The sequence below is a fragment of the Fukomys damarensis genome, unplaced genomic scaffold (genome assembly GCF_012274545.1).
Source record: "Fukomys damarensis isolate Sample0158 unplaced genomic scaffold, DMR_v1.0_HiC HiC_scaffold_18, whole genome shotgun sequence".
Lineage (NCBI taxonomy): Eukaryota > Metazoa > Chordata > Mammalia > Rodentia > Bathyergidae > Fukomys > Fukomys damarensis.
The window spans coordinates 30,186,138-30,208,053 of NW_022900930.1; the positions used below are offsets into that span (position 1 = coordinate 30,186,138).

Here is a 21,916-nt window from a genome sequence, read left to right on the forward strand (position 1 = left end):
CAGCCATTGTGTCCACTGGATAAAATAATAGATGCTTAATTGTGGATTTTCCTTTTTACACAATTATTCTTATAAAAATGTCTCTGTACTCAGTTTATCACATGTGAGGGTGGGATAAAAATATTTGATGTTCTTTATTCTTTAGCTTTCAGTAAGATCAAAAGATCAATTTTCTCAGTGACTGTTATTCTAGGAAAATGTAGAAACACAAAAATGATAGTATCTTATTTTCTAGTCACAACTTGAAAAAATTCAGGAAGCAAATGTAATTAATGTCATAAAGTTTTGATCCAGAGGAAAGTAAGTCAGTTGTTTCAAAGTTCAATTCATATCTTGCATATGTGAAAGTCTATTGATACACATGTATGCTCAAACGTTATATGTGATTAAAAGCAATTGTGTAATTAAATTTAAGTATATATGACTTGACTCTGGTTTTTTCAATCCCTCTTGGTTCACCTTACCTTCCCACAGACAGAAGCTTTTGCATTGGAGAAGTTTTACCGTTTCTCAGACACGGTAAATTGACTTTCTTAACTCTAAATACAGGAATGTGATCATAAGTAAAAAACAGACAGCATATTCTGAACCTGGGCAGTGTTTGGTGGGGAAATGCAACCCTTTCATATGTAAAGACAAGCAAACACCATTTCCCCTCAAATAAGGAAATTCTTTTTTCTAAGAATTCTATTGTCTTTCTCATTCATTAGTAGGATATTTAGATAGCCTTCATTTTACTAACAGAAATATTTGACTGGTCAAAGCAATCACATATCTTTTTTCAACAGAAATGTAATATATATTTTGTAATTATCTCCACAGAAGAAATGGTCATATATCTGATCAAAATAAGTTGCAACCTTATTTATACAATAAATTCTAAGAAAAGAAGCAAGAGTGACTAAAGGTAATGAAGTGAAAACTAAGGCCCAAAATACTTTGTATAGTGTATGGTGTATGTATCTTTAGACTATATTCTTAATGTTTAAATATAGTGAAATTATTTTTAGTAAATGACTTAATTTTTACAGTAGCATCCTTTGAAATTTTCAAATAAAAGGAAACTACAAGGACTATGTTCAAGTATAATGGCTAAATATTTAGAAAGAATCTAAAATATAGTGTATTGGCCCATGGATAATATGACAGGAGCCCCTAATATAACATGCATCATTAAATATGTATGTTCCAAAGCCAGAAATTTGAACTAGGAAATCATATACAAGTAGTCTACTTTAAGAAAATAAAATTTATGCAGTAAAATGTATTTAAAAAGTAGCTCCCCAGATGAGTCTACTATACTCTCCAGTAAAGAATGCCTTTAATAATCTGATCTGCATAGCAGATTATCTAGACCCAGTGTTATTTTAAAATACTGTTTTCTTTTAATGCAATTCTCCCTTTTTGTCCTAGAAAAATAATCTCACACGATCTATTTGCCTTTACTTGATTATTTTACCTATAAATTTTATTTGCATAATAAAGTAGTATTTATATATATACTTATACAATAAACATAAATACATATGTCAGACTACATAGTACAGGAGAGAGAGGGAAATGGGGAGAGAATAAATATCTTCATATACATGTACATCTGTCTCTTTGGAACACAAACGTAATTACGTCTCCAATAACTAAACAGTTAATAGTTCTAGAAACTATCGAAAGAAGATATTCTATTAGTGATTGCTTTACAAAGAACACTGATGAAGAGGCAGGCTTACTAAATGGACGATAATTTTTTAAAAAAGAATATGATAGTGGAAATATATTCACCAGAAAGTACATGAATCTAATTTTCTTTTTAAACTACTGGAAACATTAAGCAAATCTGGGGATGGTAAATTTGAAAACTATTTTCCTCAACCCAACAATCTCATTGATTTTATCATATATTGTTTAGAGATAATCTGAACACGCTAAATCTTGTGTGTGTGTGTGTGTGTGTGTGTGTGTGTGTGTGTGGTACCAGGGATCGAACTCCGGTCTTTGCACTAATGAGGCAGGTCACCGAACAACACGCTATATTGTGTGTGTGTGTGTGTGTGTGTGTGTGTGTGTGTGTGGTACCAGGGATCGAACTCCGGTCTTTGCACTAATGAGGCAGGTCACCGAACAGCTGAGCTAAATCCCCAGTCCTGAACACGCTAAATCTTTAAACTAGCAAAATCAAAATGAGTCTAAAAAAAGCTGAGATTGTGCTCTATTTTCACCCACCAATACTGGTTGATGTGAATTTTCTTCAGTACTCCACTTTGACAAAATAAACAAAATTGCCTTATTATACAAAGTTGTCACAAAGGGAGACCTTTTAGTACTACAAATATTATTCCTAGGAAAGTTGACTCAGCATTGACATGGGAATAAAATGATGATACTTTACTTTTTTTTTCATAAAAGTATCAGATAATCCTTGATCATTTGTGAAAGAATAGAAGTTTGCTGTTGTATTCAAATTTCCCCACCTACACTGTCCTAGTCTGCTGTGTGCTGAATACCCACTGCACCATTTCATGGATGTTATCACCAGTGCTGTGTGGGAGTATGTGTGATACAGAAGGATATTGGTTAGAAGTGACTATTCTTATATATCATTGCTTAATCTGGGAAGCTTTTAAAGTCATCACAGTATTTGAGTATTTTATTTGTTGAGCAAGATGGATGAAATGGGATCGCTTAATGCATTTCATATAGCTTCCTCCACATTATGAAAGTGATGTAATGGTTTTCTGAAAGAAAACACATTTACATGGTACTCTAGTAATTCTTCCTACCTAATATCATTTATTAATTATTATCTGCATATGCAAATGAAATAGAATATTGCTACTGATTTTAAAAATGATGACCAAATTTATGATTTGTTAGACATGATGGTTATGCTGCTTAATAAAGGTGTATCATTGACTGCTTTTCAATAATTTTAATTATTTGCTTGCATATTTGTGTGCTGTATTACTTAAAATAACTTCTAAGGATGAGAAATAAACAACTTTTCTATCCTGTACATTTTGTCAACTCTATATTATTAGGACAAATGTGCATGTATACCAGATTGGTTGAAAAGATAAAGGTTTGTGGTTAAAAACAGTATGTACACAAAATTATTGAATAATCTTTCCATTTTACTTCAGTTTATGCTATATTCTAATGCAATTTTTTAAATAGATAAAATGTTTCTGATAGATTTTCTTATACATACCTGAGACAAAGTAGTTTTCCAATAATTTAGATTCAAATTCTATTGAATGACTCACATCACTGGTTGAAATTTTATTCTCAAGTAAAACAAAAATTGTAGTACAATAATTATTTCCTGAAAACAGCTATTTAGAGTTTATGTTAAACAAAGCAACTCCTTAAGACCATTATATCCTTTGAAATACCTGTTCAAAGTAATGTTCAATAAAGTAAAATAATTTCTATTTAAATTCAAATGCATTAAAGTGGCTCCCATCTCAAAGTTAAATAAAAATTCTTCTTTACATCTGAGATTGATAATTTAATATCACACCATTCCATAATTATGCATTGACACTACAAGATTTTATTAGGCTAGAAATAGAAAGACTTTTTTAAAAATTCTATTGATTTCTCATCTACTCTTTAAAATAGTTTCATTATAATTTCATAGTATTTTAACAAAAAATGAATCTTTAAAAACTTACATTTTACCATTTATTAATCTCCAAAACATTTCAGAATCTAAATTCAATGTCAGTCATAAATTTGGCTAATTTGTAGCTAATTTAGATATCAATTTTAATAAATGTACAGTTCTCTTGAAATTACATTTCCAGTAATTTTATATTAAAAATTGACTAAGAAACATAAAATATTTTGACCTCATCTATCATTGCATTCTTTAATACTACAATTTCTAAACAATACAGAAATTTTTATAGATAATTGAAACCAATATTTCAAATTAATATTTTAGAAACATTAGTTTTAATTCATTTATATTTTTCATCTGATATCAGATTTTCTAAATGATTAGGATTTATCCCCCAATAAGCCATTGTTATACTTACTAACAATATTTAAAAATCCACACGCTGAAATCATAAATGGAAATTATCAGTTCAGTTTTGTCTCTCTGTTACTTTCTGATTTGACAATAAAGTTATAGAAAGCATTTTAAACAAGATCTTTGCAGTAATCTATTTAGCATTTTAATTACATAAAAAATTCCCCAAATGTATGTACTAAGGGAGAAACATTAGGTTGAAAAATTGTATATTTTACCTGTTTTGTCTTACAGTAATTGACTTAATCAATACTCCATGCTATCTTATATGTTTAATATATTTAATTCTCAGTGAGTTTTCACACTCATACCCAAGTAAGGTTTTTGTTGGTGGTGCTTCATTTGGATAGCATGTGAGTTCTTATATCAAATATGTGGCAATATATTATTTTGATAATGGAAGTAAAGCAATTCTACTGAAAAACTATAAACTTTTGATCTTATATATTTACTTCTAATTCTAAGGTGCATCTGAAATGAATCAGTGTTGAGCATAATTCTTTTAATAAAATAAAAAGACAAAGTTTCCCAATGTAGCATTTGTGCATGATTACTGAAATATTTTTCTCAATTCTAAACTTTAAAAAAATGATAAAATATTTTCCTATTTAAAAACTGTATATAACTAAATGGCATTTACATTTTTCATTGTGTAGCACTATAAGTTGCTTTGAACATAGGAACAGGGTTCAACCCTGGGTAACTTAAGCCATGTCTTTAATTTTTTTAATAAATCATGTTATTTAGCCCATTTTTAGTTAATTTGATTCAATCTTTATTACTACCTATATTTAGACTTATGAAATGCTTTAATTTTATGATCTTTAAATATTGTCTATCAGTGTCTTTAAATATGTCAAAAGTTTTTGATAATTTTTTTGACTTTTTGATTTTTTTGGTATGTGATTCATGTGAATTTAAACTGCAAACATTTCCAGAAATTTGAAGTAGCCCCCAGGTATATTTGACTACTAACAGAAAAATAGTTCTCTATATGTAAGCAAACATAAACATAATTATATGGCTAGGTTATTCAAAACACAGAATTGGGTCAGTAAAAAATTAATTTAATATGCCTTCTAATTTATTGACAATAATAATAATAATAATAATCTAGAAAAGCTTCAAGCTTTATTGTTTAGGAGAACAGTCTTTCAAAGAAATACCAATAAGCCAATGTTTTTTTTTACAAAATTAAAATCTCTTGCTACTTTAGTGATGCAGGGACTGTGCTGTCTCATTCCTGACTCCTCCAGAGAACAGAGGAGCACTGTCGCCAGCCTGGTCACTACCTGCCAACAGGACTGAGGTCCCATTTCTGAAAGAGCACTGCCAAGGCTCCACGCGCTTCATCTCGTGGACATATTAAAGTATTTCTGTTTCTCATGAAACTTTTAAAATGCTAAAGACTCTGGTTGCATGAATTACATCTGTAAGGAATTTTAGTGGTCATGTACCAAACGCCATGTGTGGCAGTGATAAAAACTTGAAGCTTGAGAGTTGAAGCAACCTTTGGGTTTTTAGGCTCTTTTGTGCGTGACGGTGCTCAAGTCCAGTGCTCCCTGGGGAATGGACAAATGAGTAGGCCTATTTCACATAATACTTTAATGCTAGCTTGATTATTATGAGTTTAAAAATGTAACAGTAAATGACTCAAATTGTTATTAGCATTTTCTATCATATTATATGTCATGCATTTCCATAATAATATAGGTATTATAATAAAATTATTAATTCTTTAGTAATTTCTGGTTACATAGTTCATGTATATTCTCTCATCCTACAAAAACCTGCTAAATAGTAAAATAATATTTTCCAGGAGTAAGAAACTAAGACTCAGTACCTCAAATGTCTAAATCAAGGTTATCCATACTCCTGATAATAAACGATGAAGCCATGAAATTGCTTAACTATAATAAATTGTTTGCATTCTAAATTAAAATCTTAAGTTTGATTGACATCTGATTTTATATTTAGGCTATATATTTGTGGCCATACAAAATAGTTGAAAAGCATTTCCTGTAATAAGCATATTTCCTTAATTCAAATATCAATTTATTAATTTTTAAAGTATAAATGCTCTTTGACACCTTGTTTTCTACCACTGCAAGAAAACGAATATTTGAACAGAAAATTTTAAAGATGAATATATTTTTAATGAGATTAAAAACTTTCCTTTTTAAAATCCAAAATGAGGAGAAAAATTACTGGTAATATATTTGTTATGAAAATCACATTCCAGATGTTTTTAAAACAGTAATACATTATCTCAAATTATGAAACATATTTTTTCATGGTCCATTTCCTCAGATAGGCTAGCTCTTGAATTGAATTTTAAAAGGATAAAGATATAAATATATCCTTACAAATAGTTGTGGGACAAGATTTAGAAACTGAAATTACCTAAAATTGAAATGGCATAAAAGTCACAGCTTTGTTCACAAACAACTATTTAAAATGTGAATTTGTAAGTGTTGTAGAACTCAAAACATGTTGTGTTGCTACAAATTCATGCTGACTGAGCAGCATTTTGGTTCTTGGAAATTTCTGTTTCTAAAATGTCATTGTGTGTTATAGTCAAGAGAATTCATTGGAAATGCAGATTCATGTGACAACCTAAATGTTAATGAGTAAGAATCAGTTGAGACAGAGCCTTGATTTCCTCAATCCCTTTCAGGGATTCTAGACAGATGTTAGATATGGACAATAGTTTAAGAAACACTGACCTGGCCTAGACTATCATTACTGTGTACATATAGAATGGTGTTATTTTACATCTGTTGCAGGCTTTCATGCTGTAGTAATGTTACATGAAAGTGATTCGGTTTAAATTGCTCAAATATTTTATGTTCTATTAAAAGCAATATCCCAATGCAAGCTATTCTTATTCAGTATAAGGGCTATAGCTTTGATAGGTTTGATAAGGCAATCTTACTGATGAGACAGAAATAAGCTTTAATTTCATAAATCATTTAGTTAGTTTTATACAAGGATAAAAGACAGAAAAAGCAGAAGATATCGATAGCATCTTCATCTATTAGGAGGCTGCAGAGCTACTCTAGAAATAAGACTTTTGTCCCTCACCACACGGAGCCTGAATGAAATCTCAAAGAAATAGAAAGAGGATCATAAGCAGCAGTAGGCCTTTGAGCAAGTACACGCAAATGGAATCATGGACCCAGAACAATTATGCCGTGTAACACAAAGATAAACTTGTGAAGTGGGAAAGGCAATTGTGTCAAAGCGTTGCACCCCCAGGTCTGCATGTGTGCTTCCAGACCCCAGAACCTTTTCCTAAGGCATTCCTCCTTACTATCGCTCGCACGTATGTTCTACACACTGATCCAGGGAGCCAGCCATCCTTCCATGTCCTTGTTATTTTATTTCTAATTAATAGGCACTTTACCTGCCTATCCAACTTCTTCTTAAACCACCACTCTCTGGTTGGATGGTATACTGTGTGTCTTTCCTATTTTGCTCTTTACTTCTATTTGGCTTATTTTATACACCGGCCATGATGCTGATCTATTTTAAAGGGCCCCAACTGATATAAAAATACCTCTTCCGAGGCCTGAGTAGTATTTTCATCTGTGGCTTTCATTACATTGTAGCAAAAGCTCAAAAGGTTGTTAGTTTCTGCCAAAATCCACTGAATCCTCCAGAAGCCATAACAACCCATGTATGTCGTCTCCCAGCAGTGCCTTAATATTTGTCTTCAAGAGATTTAGCCCAAAAGTAACTTTCAAACATGGCTTCTCTTGTTATTTAAGGCAACCTCTCTCCAAAAAATAAATAAATAAAGAAAGAAAGAAAGAAAGAAAGAAAGAAAGAAAGAAAGAAAGAAAGAAAAGAAAAGAAAGAAAATAAACTATCAGCTTTACTTGCTGACAGAGAAATACGCCAGAGTTCTGTGTATTGCTGATATGGCTTTGGCTTGAATCTTACCTAGATTGACTATGCTTACCTAATCACATATGTCACTAAAGGCTCCAAATTCTCCCTTTCTCCTAAGAGAATGAACTATCATTGAACACTCGTACTGACATCAGTTTACTTCTGAGGATGATCTGCACCACATCCTCTCTTATCAGGTAGTGCCAGTATATTGCAGAAGTCAGTTCCCTTAGGGCAGGAAGGAAAAGTATAGTTGTGTCTGCTCCATATGAAGGCACACTGTGCTTGACATGCTTAATGACTGGAATTAGAGAGAAAACATAACAAACATCAGTCACGTCTATCAAATCCCCTCTGCCTCCCTGTCAGCCTGAAACTCCATCCAGCCTGTTGGGTACCATTGGCAGAATTTTTTATTGAGCACAAATATTCAGCAACTGCCTGAAAAGTCCATCTAGATTTTATTCTTGTTGTTGTTGTTGCTTCCAGTACTGGGGATCGAACTCCCCAGCCTCACATTTAGGTTTTTAGAACATTTTTATTAGTAAGGATCCATCTAGTTTTACGATAGGCCAGACACATTATTCTAAAACAAATGATGAAGCTATATACTTCTGCCACTATAATTTTTTGTTTCATCAGAGTCAAAAGTTCCCACTTTTCTTCCTGGACTCTCATACTGCTCAATATTTACTATAGATAAAGATCAGGTGGCTCAGGCCAGGGATTTAGTTCAGTGATTCAGATGCCTGCCTTGGAAGCGCAAGGACCCAAGTTCAATCCCTTGTACCAAAAAGAAAAAAAAAAAAAAAGATTAGGCGGCTCAAAACACTCTAGTTTTAATACATTTAATTAAAACTGGCCTAAAGAATGACTTGTCAGCAATTAATTTCAAGCCAAAAACGGCAAGATCTTTCCATTATGTCTCAACATTTCCAGTTGTACATTTAGCCAAAAGCAATACTACCTGCAGCAATACCATACTCTTTTTTCCTATCTATACTTTTTGGTATGGCCCTGACACCTACTCTAATAGCTAATCACCTTGCCTCTTTCCCTGCCCGACCAGCTTCTCTTATATTACAATCTTATTTCCTAACAAGTGTACCATATGTTGTACTGGTATCCAGTAATTCCAGAAAACTCTTTACTAATGTAGGTGATTCAACTTTAACCGTGGCATAACCTTGGAGTCCTTCGCAAAATGGACAAGATTGTGGTCTTCATTCAAGTCAGTCTTTTTAGTTTCAAATACTTTAACTGATGGAGTAAATTTAGCAACCTGTGTCAGTGCCTTTTGTTCCCATCCCCCACTGGCACCACTGGATTTAACTTCTGAGATGAAAGGAGCAGATCTAACAGGGCTCCTTAGGGGAGGCAGCTGCTGAAATTGAAACAGACTTCCGACCTCCCAGCTGGCAATAAATGCGCCAGGAAATTGCTCACAGGAATCCTGTCCGTTTTCACTGTGTTCTTTTTGTGTCTTAACAGCCACCTAAGGAGAACTAATAGATTCACCTCTGACCATCATTTTTCTTCGAGTAGTCTAAATTTACTTCCCATCAGTGAAACTCAGCGTGGGTACTGCAAGAGTGAATATGACCAGGAATGTATTTGTCCTCCATCTTACCCAAGAGAAGGAACACGTAACTAAGGGACTCCTGTAACCACAGTTTATGTACTGGTTTAGATGAGAGAATATTGGGTTACCTCATTTCTGATTATTATATGGCCAGCCCAGGTTTGCTACTACATATAGCTCATCAACTTTTCTGAAAAGGCATTGCAGCAGGGTATCTGTAATCCCAACACTCTTGGGAAGCTGGAGCAGGAGGATGTCAAGTATGAAGACAGCCTGAGGAATACTACTTCCATGCTACAGCATCCAAAAGTATATTATTAGCTTCTAGGTCAGTTAATCTAAAGGTTTCAGAAAGCATCGATTGCCTGGAGATCTGCCCACACTTCTCAGCAAAGTAAACCAGGTCCTTTGTACTATACACTCTTAGTCCAATTAAGTAGCTACTAGACACGTGTGGCTATGAGGACTAGAAAAGTAAGGTCTGAATCGATATGTACTGCGCACAAAAAATGCATACCAGACTTCAGGGACTTTGCAAGAAATAACAAATGTAAACCATCTCAATTTTTAATTTGAACAAATGTTGAAATAATAATTTTTGAAATATCAAGTTAAAAACTAAAACTAAATTCACCTGTTTTTTAAAGCTTACAAAAATATAAATTTTAAAATTACACATCTTTGATTTGTAGCACACATATTTTATGGGATGGGTCAGCACTAAAGATACTAGTTTCTAGTGTTATTTGCCTGGGGACATCAAAATTAAATATAATGCTTTTCCAAGTCCCAACAGGGCTTCTGTTTTCATCTTGGGCACAGTTCATGAAGTGCTTTCTCTGCTGTTTTTCTTCCCTCCATACAATTTCAGTTTTATGAGGACTGATTAACAGAGAATGGGAATTAATTCCTTCTTGAGCCACTTTCTGTTAATTTTTTTCTTATTGACCATCTGTCTGACACTCCAGCAAGAAACGAATCTATGTTAGCCATATTCCAATAGGAAGGTTTATGTCATTATGCTCTACAGATTTACTATCTTTAATCTAGCATGGATTCTCAACTGAACTCTCACTCAAAATTTTTGGCCATCCTGAGTCAAAAAAAAAAAAAGATTCTAAAACCTGATCACTTCTGTCTCTACTTCTGAGATCTAGGATTCAAATGGTCACTCACAGTCTCAGATACCAAAGGACTTTAACCTAGTAAGTATTACATTTATTCAGCCTGAGACAAGAATGTGATGTAGGAAACAAATCAGGACATGATATCATCATTGCATGGGAGTCTTGGCAGTTTCCCAAGAAGACTTCTTATGCCCCCTCATCCACAGGTCATACAGGCACAAAGTCAAGGAGTGTGTGACTGCTTTCACACAGAGAAGTCAAAGCCTTTGTTTTGAACTAAATGTGTATACGGTCCAGACACGTGGGACAAATATCTACAGGCCTATGTGCAGCTCCACCAGGCCCCTTGGAGGTGTAGCTGCCCTTCCCAATGGCAGGCTACAATTCCCCTTAGTTTAATTCTATTGTTTTCAAGGAAATGCTGCTACAGCATTCAGAGGTCATTATAAGCTGTCCCATAGTAGCCTGGTCCTGATGTTAACTCTTTACAAACAGGCAGTTATACAGAAAGATACAACTGCCAAAATTCTAGTTGTGGACTAAATGTGTTAATTTTAAATGGATTCTCTCTGTTTTGAGATGAGCAGCTGTGGTCTCTAACAGTTTTAAAGTAAGTTCTCCAGGAAAAAGGTACTCAGTGAATTCTATCAGACAAAGAGGTAGAATGCTGAAATCTCAGCATTTTGGTATGAATTTTCCAAATGCTTCAACTAACATAGCAACATACATAAATGCTAAGATATTTTTGTCCTATTTTAAAATGGAATTTTTAAATACATGGGTTAATACAGTTTAAAATTCTGTATGATATGTCAATATTCAGCTGATGTGCTGAATACCCAAATTACCCAGGTGGCCTACATTTCCTTTCTGCAACACAAACATCAGCTTAATTTATTAAATTATAAGTATGTTATTCTGGCACTCACATAAAAGCAAATTAGTCTCTAGTATCTACATACGCTTTTATCCAAGACACAGAAAATGTCAATATGAACAATAAGTTTGCTATAAAATTTTCATGAAAGCCAAAGAAACAGCAATATAAATGAATAGGCTTGTTAAAGAATATTGGAAAATTTATTTCCAATTTTTGTCAGATTACAGTACCAGTCATATGTGATTTGGAATGGTAGCTTTGTGTTAAGGTAATTTTAATTTTCAACTCATTTCAGGCTTTTTTCCTTAAATTTCAATTACTTATATACACTTTTTCATTGAACTGTCTTTCAATAATTATATGGTTTCTTCAGGTGGAATTACCTTACATTCATAATTTTTTAAAATCCTGTTTTATATATCTGTGAATCTGCTTTGGTCATTTTCTCACTTTTAGAATCTATTAACAGTAACTTTTTCATTTTCCTACTCATAGTGTTCTGCTCATTGGACAGCTACTTTCATAGACCTTAAGTACTTTTCAAGCATTTGAGCCAATTATTTTGCGTTACTCTAAAACAATACTATAATAAGAGAGACACAACTTTATAAAATATATTATTATCTTCCAATTTTAGGATCAAATAACCCCTTTCATTGGTAGCTATCTACTGTCACATTTTAAATAAATGCTTTAAATTATTCACCAATAGATTCCATTATAAATTTTTAAATATCATATTTCACTTACATAAGCATATCTTATTATATGCTTATTAAATAATTGTTCTTTTACATTTTTATTTATATATATGGAACATTCTTATCATTTTCTCACATTTAAAAGTAACTCTACCTCTCAGAAGAACATAATATTGTGAATAATAAGTTTCTGGCAAGTTTACTATTCGAACATGAAATAAACTAGTTTCTATTTTGATCAAACCAAAGTATCTGAAAAGTAAGTATATGTAAATAAGACTGTATAGATCTTTCAAAAGTGTTAGTGTAAAGCAGGAGTAGCATAAAGTAAGAATAACAAAAATCAAGCTGTGTTATTGTGCTAGACTGTGTTTTCTAAGGAAGTAACTTAGAATTGTAGGAAACAAGTATTAAAAGCTTGTCTCCATGATAAAGAAAAATTCAGACAATGTTCCTGGTATTTTTCCCCTCTGACATACATATTTGTACATTTAGGCAGTAATGTAAAAAATGTCCAGGGTATGAACATATATAGTACAATATACCATTAGTTTTTTTCTTTAACTCTCTATATATTCAACTAGTATGTAGATAACATCAAACTTTAGTTTTCCATTAAAACCTATCTTTCAAGAGCTTCGTATTTATTAATGGAATATCTATATGATGAGGGAAAAATAAAACTTCACAGGGAAAAAGGCAGCTCATCTATAGATGCTTAAGTTATCTTTCCCTTATATTAGTGTAAACACATTCATGACAGAACTTATGATTCTGAAATGTCTGCTGTACATGTTCTATTCCATTACTAATGAGTTTTCTTATATTTTCTTTGACAGGATGATGACATAAGAGAAAGTCGATTCAGCTTCACAGCCTATGGAATGGGACCATGTCTGCAAACAAAAGATGGCTTAGCTCCAAAAGGTCCAAACCATCCTGTCCAGGTAATGCCCAAAAGCCCAGATGAAATGAGGAAGGTCTTTATTGACCGGGCCAAGAAGATTGACACCATCTCCAGAGCCTGCTTCCCATTAGCTTTTTTGATTTTTAACATTTTCTACTGGGTTATCTATAAAATTCTTAGGCATGAAGATATTCATCAGCAACAAGATTAAGTGGGAGGCGCTTTAAACACTACCATCCAATTCAGAAGAGTTTCTTTACTATAGGTGTATGTGTGAGTACATACGTGTGTGCTGTACAAATGGCTATTGTATTAAAGTGGCATTTGGGAAAAGTTGTATTTTGATTTTCTATATAAAGTCAAGAATCAGACTGAGTCTTTTAGTGGATATCAAATATATATTACGGGAATTCTATTTCATATTAACTCAAAATGATGTTGCTTTTTTCACAGTAAATCGTGTAAGTGGAAGCTTTTCCCACCAGTGTGTTTGTATGTTATATAATATTACATAATAGTAGAGATGAAACTTTGGAAATTCTTGATTTTTAATTAAGCCATGTGAAATGGTACAAAGAAAGATTTGCACAGTAAATTTTATAAAAGGATAATAAGAAAATGATGAAAATAATAAAGAACAATAGCTTGAGATATAAACTATTTTATTATACTGTAGTTACAATAAAAGGGAAGTAATCAGAAAATTCAGTGGAAAATTTTCTCATGTTAGTAGAATATGCCATGTGGAACATTGTAAAACTAACATGATGAGAAATATTTTAAATGGAAGATTAAAATAAGACTCATTGTTCAAAATACTAAGTTCAATTGTTTAGAATATTAAATTACCCTCTATGTAAAGTTAAAAACAAATAGTTTTAGAGATGTTATATTCAAGATTCTACTTTTCTTAAGCTTTATTTCTCTAGAAATGCAGATGAAAATACTGAAAACATTTTAGTTTTTAAATGTGTTATAGTGATTTATTTTTAATTATTGCCAAACAGTGAAAATTTCAAGCCAGCATTTTCACTTTTGTTAGATTTTAATAGCTGTGTATTCACCTGTATGATTGCATCTAAAGTTTTGATACAACTGAAAAAATTTCAATAAGATACTCAGTTTAAAATGAAACTTTAAAATTTAATGTGATTAAAGTATTTACATTTTTATAAAATGAATTCAATAGAAACAAAAATGGATCAGTGAAAGATTTTTTAAATAAAACTAGTTTTCCCATGAAAATTACATGAGTTCAAACTATCTCCAACTGTAAAGGGAAGAAAGTTTTAATTCTAAATTATATAAATAAATCAATTATATATAGTAAAGAATGTTTTAATATGTCTGAACAAATGTATTGAAAATATAAGCCATTCCCAAGATGGAAATAGTATTTGATAAATTTTTTACTTTGAATTTATCAATAATACTATGAGATTATTTCAAGTATAATGGGATGTTTGTTTGTTTTATGAATGTTATTAGGTGAAAAGTATATGACAAGAATTCTTAGTTAAATTAAAGCACATTCTGATTCTTTTCAATTTTGCTATTCTATGTTAATTTAAATATTTTTCAGAATGCTTTTTAGAAATTTAAATTGTTGGCCAGATACACTAAATGAAAATTACCATATTAAATTATTTATACAGCAAAGCAAGTAATTAACTCAGATATAAGAAACATATGCCAGTTTTTGAACCAGATATTTTCTAAACTTCACTGTGAAATAAAAAGCAGAAACTGCCATTTAAAATTTAAAACTTTTCAATTATTCTATACGTTAGCTTATCCAAATCTAGATTTTAAAAACAACTTTTTAAAACATAACACATGTACAGCAGTCTTTGCTAAAACCAAATTCTCCTTTTTTTTATAAGTAATTTAAATCAAAGAGGAAATAGCATCATAAACAAATGCCGTAACTGAGAGAATTTGTTACTATGAACTCTGTTTATTTTGAAGACTACCTACCCAAAAGTTAGTTGTATTTTCATTTGGTGTCAATGAATTAAAACCATGAATGGCTGGGGATTTAGCTCAGTGGTTCTGCCGCCTGCATCGCAAGAGCAAGGTCCTAAATTCAATCCCCGGTACCAAAAAACACCATGAAAATAAAATATACTGTGCTTGAGATGGCAGGAAGCAGAAACACTGAGCTAAAACCCCGAGCCCTACAAATTTTATTTTAGATGTTTTTGAATGTTGCTTAAAACTGGCCTATCAGAAGCAAACAAAAAATATAATGAACATAAAGATGCATAATCTCAAGAGAAATTCAGACATCACTCGCTTTCCTATTTGAGGATATCAGTGTTCCGTTTTTTAAACTTAACACTTGGAACATAAAATACCAGCCAGGATAAAACTTGTCAATGAGAACATTGTTGGTACTACACAAATCTCTTTATCTGAAAAACATTATACTTTCTTAAGCATAACTTTTCTTTCCCATTGTATCTATCACTGCCTTCGTGCATTAAAATATGCCTCCACTTACAAGGTAACAGTGACAAGACAAACGGCTGAATCTAAAATGTTTAAAGAAACATGTCCCTTCTATCAATCCACAGAAACTTTAAATCTGGAAGACTACAATGTAATTAGCATTCTGAGTTTGTATTTACCTCAACAAACTCTGTGTCAAGCCAGAATATTCTAAAGTAAGACAATCAGAAAACCCCTAATCGCAAGAAAATCTTAGTGTTCATAAACGTGAGTAACTACTATACATTTAAGCTGAAATCTTAAGGTGGGTATTCTGAAGCATTTTAAAAGCATAAGATTTTTGTTAATGCAATTTATATCAACTTTCAAAATGCAGTTGTGTATTTAAACTATTGAAATATTTGTATCTATAGCACACAAATTTTTAGGAAATCTTGTACCTTAGTATTTACATGCCAGAAGAACTTCTCTCTTTTCTAAACATTAGAATTGGACTTAAAATGTGAGATTTAAAACTTCTTTTTTACTATTTAAAATAGATGCCAGAATCACTAGGAACAAGAGACCCATTTGTCTTCAGAAAGTCCTGTCTTTGCTCAAGTTTATCTATTCATGATACACACCAGAAGAGCTCATCCAACTTAATTATCATTTTACTCCATAATGAATTCCTATGGTATGGATATATTCAAATAGCCTTTAACTCTGTTTTTAACTATGAATGCTTGAACATCTACATACACCTGAATGTCCAGTATCTTATGAAATAAAATAGAAAGTTTAGGGAAAACGTGTAAAGTAAATCTACACGTTTAACAGAAAAGAACATGCTGTTGGCAACCACATGCAACATAAATAGTTACTCGATAGTGGAGAAAATTAGGTGTGTCTTCCTCAAAGTCACTCGTCTATCTCATTTTTTAAATTTTTAGTTTTAGTAGTACATGTTTGCTGGACTTAACAGGATAATTACATTCTTCGTGGGGAGTTGGTGCATGGACGTAACACATCTTAATGCATTATTCACCTCTTTCCCCTCCTTCCATTGCTTGGTCCCCTTCCATTTTGTAAAAGATCTATCTCCCTGTTTCTTATTATATGTCTTCTACTTTGCCTTTTAATCTGTTTATATTTTGTCTTTCTCATAGAAGAGAAACCATGTCTTATTTAAGCTTATGAGTCTGACTAATTTCACTTAGCATCATGGTCTTAATGTACATCCATTCTACAAATGACTAAAATCTGCCTTTATGGCAGAGCACGATGACATTGTATATCATTTGTTAAAACATAGATTTTTATTCTTAATTTGATAGTAGTTACTTGGAGAGAATTACTTGGGAGAATTAAACATTATTTTATCAGCTTGAATTTTGCTTTCATCAATAAAGTACACATTCTACAAAACTGACTTGGGAGAATATGGGACATAATTAAACCAGAGAGTACAGTACTTTCAATACTGAAAGGAGGCAAGAGGCAATATTTACTTCACTGGTGTTCCATAACAACAATTTAGAGCACTATAAGAGCAAAGTTCTTGAAAATAAAAATGCGCCTAATAATTCTTAGATACTAACAGTCTTTGAAGTCGTATCACCAATAGTAGATTGCATGCATTTCACAACACAAATAATTGAAAAAATTCTCAAAGTTTTCCATCTCATACCATCTGTATTTATTATCTACCTGATTCTGAACTAGCAAAGAAAAACAAGGTGTACCAAGTATAAAACATGAAAACATAGTCAGGCAGCTTTCATGGTGCCAAGAGGGCAAAGACATAAATAATGGAATTCATCAACACATTAGGAGAATAAATGTGGCTTCCACCCATAAGGCAATTTAATTTTAACAGTCTATTCAAGGCAAATATAATCAGTGAAAATCTAACCGAACAAAATAATAATTATCTTAGTTCACTGAATGATTACTCAGGAGTTAGCTTAGGGACTCAGAGAAAATTGTTTTCAATTTTAGAATTCCAAGTTTGTATTTTAAATTTAAACCACCTATTAAGCACAGCGATAATAATTGCATTCCTTGCTTGATAATTTAGGCATTCAGTTCTTTAACTAGATTATTATATTGCCTATGCTTGGTCTCAAGAGTTAGTTATGTGCTACTCCAGAGGTGCTGAAATTTCCAGCACAACCACCTCTAGCAGGCTGCAAACTTAACTGACATTGCTAGTTGCTGACTTCATAAACATTTCTGAGAAGACTTTATTTGCAAAAACCACACAATATTTTAAATGTTAAATTTCAAGTATCTCTTAAACTGGACTCAAAATGACTAAGCTGCTCAAGAAAAAATTGAAGTGGTTTTTGCCACTATTTTTCAAATAATTCTGACAATACCACTTTCTTTACCTGAATATATCTGAATAATGAGCAGTGGAAAGTTATGGCTGCAAAGATCAGAATTCTACATTAGACCTACATTTTGAATGTGACAATCCAGTCTTGTTCCCCATTATGCCTTCATAATTTTTTGCTGCATCCTCTGTTTAGGGTCACAAAAGCATTCACCACACTTCAAGTATAATCATGACCATCTCACAACCAAAAATAATAAACAACTTTAACTAATCACACAGTCACTCTTTACACGTCAGAAAACTACCCATAACTGCTTGAAACTTAAAATGTACACTCTTTCATTGGCTTATTATTTTACACCATGAAATATCTAATCATTTTTGCTTTTAAAAAGATGACAAAATTGATAAGGAAAATTGCAGCTTATGTCTAAATAAACGATGCTTTTTAACACAATATAGTAAAAGACATACTATATATGAACACAAAGAATTTCCTCTTGGTTTAATGAAAATAATATATCCACTGCTGTGTTTAGTCTATATGCAGCTGCATTGATATTTTTATTTTCTTATTCAGGTACTATAAAGAGTAGCAAAATACAGCAATCTCATTATGCATTCACTCATATAAACTTCACATGAATAAATACAAACACTATGAAGTATTAATTTAATTAACTTTAAAATTAAGCCTTTAGCCTAGCTCCTCCTCTTTAAAAATATACTAATTTTAAAAAGTGAACTTACATCAGAAGTTATACAATTAAATAACATATTTTACATATGCTGTTACATAATTATTTAAAAAGTAAAGTGAAGTATATACTTCCATAACAAAGATACTTTGAGCTCATGTGTAAAAGGTAACTCCCAACAATTTAAAAGTAGTGACAGAAAAATATCCCAGAAAAGTTTCTCCCAGAAATCAGTCCAAGAGTTAAAAAACTGCCAAGCTAGGAGCTATTTTTAATCTACATTTCCGACTTTAATGCTACCTTCAGCTTTTACACTATGTTGACATACAGATACACACACACACACACACACACACACACACACACACTCAAAGTCACAAAAAGCAAAATTCTTTAAAATTAGAAATACAAGGGAAGTCACCTTTCTTAGACAAAAGGTCATAATAAAGAGATATATTTTATGATGTAAATTATTATGCATTAGAGTTATTAATAATGGCATCCCTTGATTTGGCTATGTCTTAATTTTGAAACCATGATATTTTACCTCAAAAACACAGGAACAAAACTATCCAGATAAAATTGTGTTTCTAACTCTTAAAAATGAGAGTTCTAACACACCACTTAGGGGTTAGGTATGTAGTTCAGTGATAGAGCACCTACCTAGCATGCTTCAGGTTCTGGATTTAATCCCCAATACTGCAAATCACAGCAATAATAATGACAGTAATAATACTAACAACTAATACTATATAGACTACCATGAAGTAACTACATATTTGTCAAATAGTCTTTCCACAATACATCTAATAATATTGGATGAGTTTATAGTATCTTAAGTAGATTTTTCAGTACTTTTTAAAGTTCAAATACATGCAAAATGAAGATAATTTTAAAAGCAAGACAATTATTTTTTAAAGTTGTTCCAAATTCTGAATTCTGCTAGTATTCCAGCACATATATATATGTATATGCCTAAACAATTCTAAAATATAATCGGAATTCAGAACAGCATTTAAATGTGTACATGTAGGTGAGTCTGAATTTTAATTTTATATGTATCTATATATACATACTAATTTCCAGCATAGAAGATTATGATTCAGTCTTCAATGACTGATTAAATAAATATTAATTGATCAATTTATGTGTGCTTGGCACTGTGTTAAGTGCTGAATTCATTATCTTTGTAGGAAGACATGAAATTCTGTATTATTGACAAAATTCAACTGATGAGAGAACTGTTGTGAATATACACAAGCCTAATATCACTCAAAATACTTATAAAGTTTTATATTTTTTTCAAGCCATCTCTTTTAGTTATCTCTCATTTGCATCCTTGGAATTAAAAATAAGCCTTTGAGCTACCCAGCCAATATCAGAATCTTCACCATGACAATGATCTGCATTCTCCAGATACCCATATAACCACATGTGGATCATTTCCTCTGTAAGCACCATGTTCTATAGTGTCATAATTCTGTATAATGAAAAGTTAATCTTCAGCATGAAACTACTTCAGCTTCCTAACATCACTTAAGCCTATTCCATTTCCATTAGACACCTTACCATATATTTTCTAACATCTGCTAACTATATTTAGGCTTAATCAATATCTTTTTTCAGCCCTTGATAGCTAGCGTTAAATTTTATTTAGATAATTCATTAAAGCACTTTAACTATTAAATCATGATGAGTCATTTTCACGTTTATAAAACAGAATAATATTAAATTAATTGTTTAGATAAGTATCAGTAAAAATGTATGCAAATTATTTGCAGTAACTTTAAATCTGTATGCCTGTAATTTCATAATAAATTCAAATATTTAAAAGTATATTTCAGATACAAAGATAGTAAATAAAATATTACAAAGTATTATGAATTTTAAAGAACCATCAGGTAACATGAGACTTATTTTAAGGTGACACTATAATAAATATATTGTGAAGTAATTGTTTTCTTTTGATAGTTGATTTTTCTCTGGGATGGTTTTAGCAAATATTTCTTCAGGAAAGCCACTTACATGCACATTATAGCTTTGCTTGTTAATGTAGGTGAAGATTTGGGAAGCTATGAATTAAAGGAAAAAAATCAAATGTAAAGCTGTACTGGGTCACATACAACTAATTTTTGCACTCCTTCCTTTCCATCTCTATGAATTATGGAATAGTTTTTATTTAATTCTGCATTTTAATCTATGGTAGATGATTGTACTGGGGAAAAACAGAGTGAAATACTTTGACATTCTATGACTATTATACAATATGCTATGGAAAAGAAGCAAAAAGTACATGTGCCATCTACAGTATTTCCACAAACTATCTTAATTTAGTGTGTATTAGTGAGACAAAATGTTTAAAAGTCTTCTCTCTCAAAAAAATGTGTTGATAGGGCCGGAGATTTAGCTCAGTGGTTCCACTGCGTGCCTCACAAGGGCAACAATGAGTTCAGTCCCTGTTACCAAAAAAAAAAAAAAAAAGTGTTGTTATTTTGTGATGTTAATCATTTTTCTGTGAATCAAAAATATGTCTTCCTCAGCTTGATTTCTCAGTCTGTCTTCTTGTCCAGACTGATGTCTTATTTTTACAGAAAATTTAATAGAAAACATTAAAAATTATGCATGATTTTATTAACTTGTTTTTCATTATATTCTCTTTCATTCAATTCTGCAGTTAACAAAATCTCTAATCAGTTATTAACCCGTGAACAGTATATATCATATCACTGTATATAATTTTATCAAAATTAATAAAAATTAACACTTTTCAAATATATTCATGCTCCTGTCCAATTTTTAAAGAACAAGCTTTGCCAAATGATATGTTTGTCTGATAAAAATCATAAGACATTTCTGTTCTGATAGAGATTATTACATTTAGGATTACAAATGTCAGTGGTATTTCGAGAAGACTTTAAACATGTACTAATGAAATTTCTTAAAAGTGTAAAAATACGGAGGGTTGGTGAATAGAACTTCACTACTAAAGAGAAAGGATGAAAAGATGAAATGATGAAAGATGTGTCATTAGCTAGTAAGTTACTTGATGTTATTGTATTAGCTCTTTATATTTGTTTGAAAGACTTGTCTTTAAAATTTCTTTATTGAATAAATCATCAGTTACCATTAAAGATTATTGGAAAATAGAACACTAACTTTTTTGTTCTGCAATTTCTTCTAGCTTTTTTCCTCCACACAATTAGAGTGATAAAGTTTAGTAATCATATAATAGTAGATAAGTATAAAATTTAATGACCAAGAAATTTAAGATTTGATTACAGCTTAGTATAACTCGTCTCTCATTTTTTTTGAGTACTTACAGC

At 31.6% G+C, this 21,916-nt stretch overlaps 1 protein-coding gene across 4 annotated transcripts in view; it reads left to right on the plus strand.

Annotated features, from left to right (window-relative positions):
* The window catches only part of Glra3 (glycine receptor alpha 3), a 168,809-nt gene that overhangs the window by 126,053 nt on the left and 20,840 nt on the right, over positions 1-21,916 (plus strand). Inside the window, exons 9-10 of one of the 4 annotated variants that reach the window (XM_033765436.1) lie at positions 475-519; positions 13,057-13,164. In XM_033765436.1, the coding sequence (XP_033621327.1) occupies positions 475-519; positions 13,057-13,164 (153 nt within the window). Of the gene's footprint in view, positions 1-474; positions 520-13,056; positions 13,639-16,114; positions 16,616-21,916 lie in introns of those variants that run through there. The other 3 variants (XM_010629816.2, XM_033765434.1, XM_033765435.1) reach the window with 3 other exon arrangements.